The 1,923-nt window shown below is 46.7% G+C and overlaps 1 protein-coding gene across 1 annotated transcript; it reads right to left on the bottom strand.

Annotated features, from left to right (window-relative positions):
- Positions 1 to 327: 327 nt before the first annotated feature.
- Positions 328 to 1,923, bottom strand: LOC142246511 (E3 ubiquitin/ISG15 ligase TRIM25-like). Its single transcript, XM_075319573.1, has one exon. It carries the CDS (start codon positions 1,894 to 1,896, stop codon positions 328 to 330), a length of 1,569 nt encoding a protein of 522 aa, XP_075175688.1. The 5' UTR covers positions 1,897 to 1,923.

Here is a 1,923-nt window from a genome sequence, read left to right as displayed (position 1 = left end):
CTGCAGCATGTCAATTGTTTGGTGCGGATTTGGTGCGGATTTTCTGTTTTGAATGGGGAAAAAAAAAAAAATAAAATCCGCATCAAAATCCGCGGCAAATCCGCGGTAAATCCGCGGCAAATCCGCGGGTGCGGATTTGCCGCGAAAGTTGCGGATTTTCAGGCAAAAAAATCCGCAGGGACCTTTTACTGTGGACACATAGCCTTAAGAAAGTCAAGAAACTTGTGTCATTTCTTATCCATATGCCACCACTTAACGAGATGGACGTAACCCATTAATTATGAATAAAAAACTGGACAAATCACCCATTAACATTTAACCTTGGCCTCAGCTTCTTATTGTCACAGAGGCTCCATTATTTAGATAGAAGAGAACATGTAGGGGTTCAGTGAAGGAGGCGGTGAAGGTGTGTAAGTGTCTGATGGGGTCACACAGCTCGTAGAAGGACAGACGCCCGGCCTCATAGTCTAAGAAGACGCCAAGTGTCGGACATGTTGGCGTCATACTGAGGGTCACTACATCTGAGTTGTGCCATACATTACATTCTCCATCATAAATATCCAAACCCCAAGATTTATCATTATCTCCGATACCAGACTGCTCTCCTTCCATTTCTATACTGGGATAGGACAATCCGATGATACATCCTCCTATCTGGTTCCACTTCACCTCCCAGTAATGTCGTCCTGAGGAGAGGCCACATCTGCTTAACACCTGGGAGTAATCCACAAATCTTCCTGATGATTTTCGTCTCTTTTGTTGTACTTCTGATTTTGTTGCTGTTTTCAGATCTTCTGATATCTTCAAACATCTATGAGCAGTGTCCACATCCAGCAATATGTCTGAGACATGGACCCCGAGCTCTGATGTTACATTGGTGACAATATCCCTCATAGATCGGTGTAAGGTCAGTGAGATCAGAACCTCATCCAGATCCTCCTCAGAAGTGACCTCTCCACCATCTCCCCCTGTGTCCTCCTCACCTCCATGACTACACTCTGTAATGTCACTTTCATGTAAGAGTCTTATTGGGTCAGTAACACAACACATTTCCTCCATGTGACCCATCTTTCTGGACATATTGTCCTCCTGTATTTCCAGCTTCTCGATTTCACGAGATATCAGGGACACAATCTTCTTCTCCTGCCTGGAGACCTCGCTCATCACTTTCTTTTCTGCCATTTCCAGCTTCTTCTTAATATCCATAAATATCTTAGTAATGTTCTTCCTCTTGTCAGAGGCGGTTCCCTGAATCTTCCTCTTATGATCCTGCAGATTGTGGACTGTTGCCTGAATTTCTGCTTTTTTTGGGTTCAGTTCATCCAGATATTCCCTCAATTTCTTCTTCTTCTTCTCAGAAGCCTCATCTAGAAGCTCCACCTGGTGTCCTCGGTGTTCACCAACCAGACAGCAAGACACACACAGACAAGCCGCGTCCTGCGGGCAGTAATACTCCAGAACCTTCTGGTGAAGGGAACATTTTTTGTGACCAAAAGAGGCGGTGGGTCCTGTTAATATATGATCCATCGTCTTGTTGTGGGCTGTCAGGTGGTCGTCACACAGAGAGTTCTCACACTGCAGACAGGATCTCACAGCCGGGACAGGAGACTTTGTACAGTAAGTGCAGAAGATTCTGGTCTCCTCCATCTCAGGCTGAGTAGATGAGAAACGCTCCACTATGTTCCTCAGCTTTCGGTTCTTCTCCAGGGCCGGACGCTCCGGATATTCTGCTCTGCAGTCAGGACAGGAATACACTCCAGCCGCCTCCTGTGCATCCAGCGCACTCACAATACACGAGCGGCAGAAGAAGTGTCCACATCTCAGGGATACGGGATCTGTATAGAGGCTCAGGCAGATGGAGCAGTCCAGCTCGTCCCTCAGCTCAGCAGACGCCATTGTAGAGTGAAAGAGCGGAACCGAAAG

Source organism: Anomaloglossus baeobatrachus, chromosome 7 (genome assembly GCF_048569485.1).
Source record: "Anomaloglossus baeobatrachus isolate aAnoBae1 chromosome 7, aAnoBae1.hap1, whole genome shotgun sequence".
Classification (NCBI taxonomy): Eukaryota; Metazoa; Chordata; class Amphibia; order Anura; family Aromobatidae; genus Anomaloglossus; species Anomaloglossus baeobatrachus.
The sequence above is the reverse complement of the archived record's forward strand: the minus strand, read 5'-3'. Positions and strand labels throughout refer to the sequence as shown.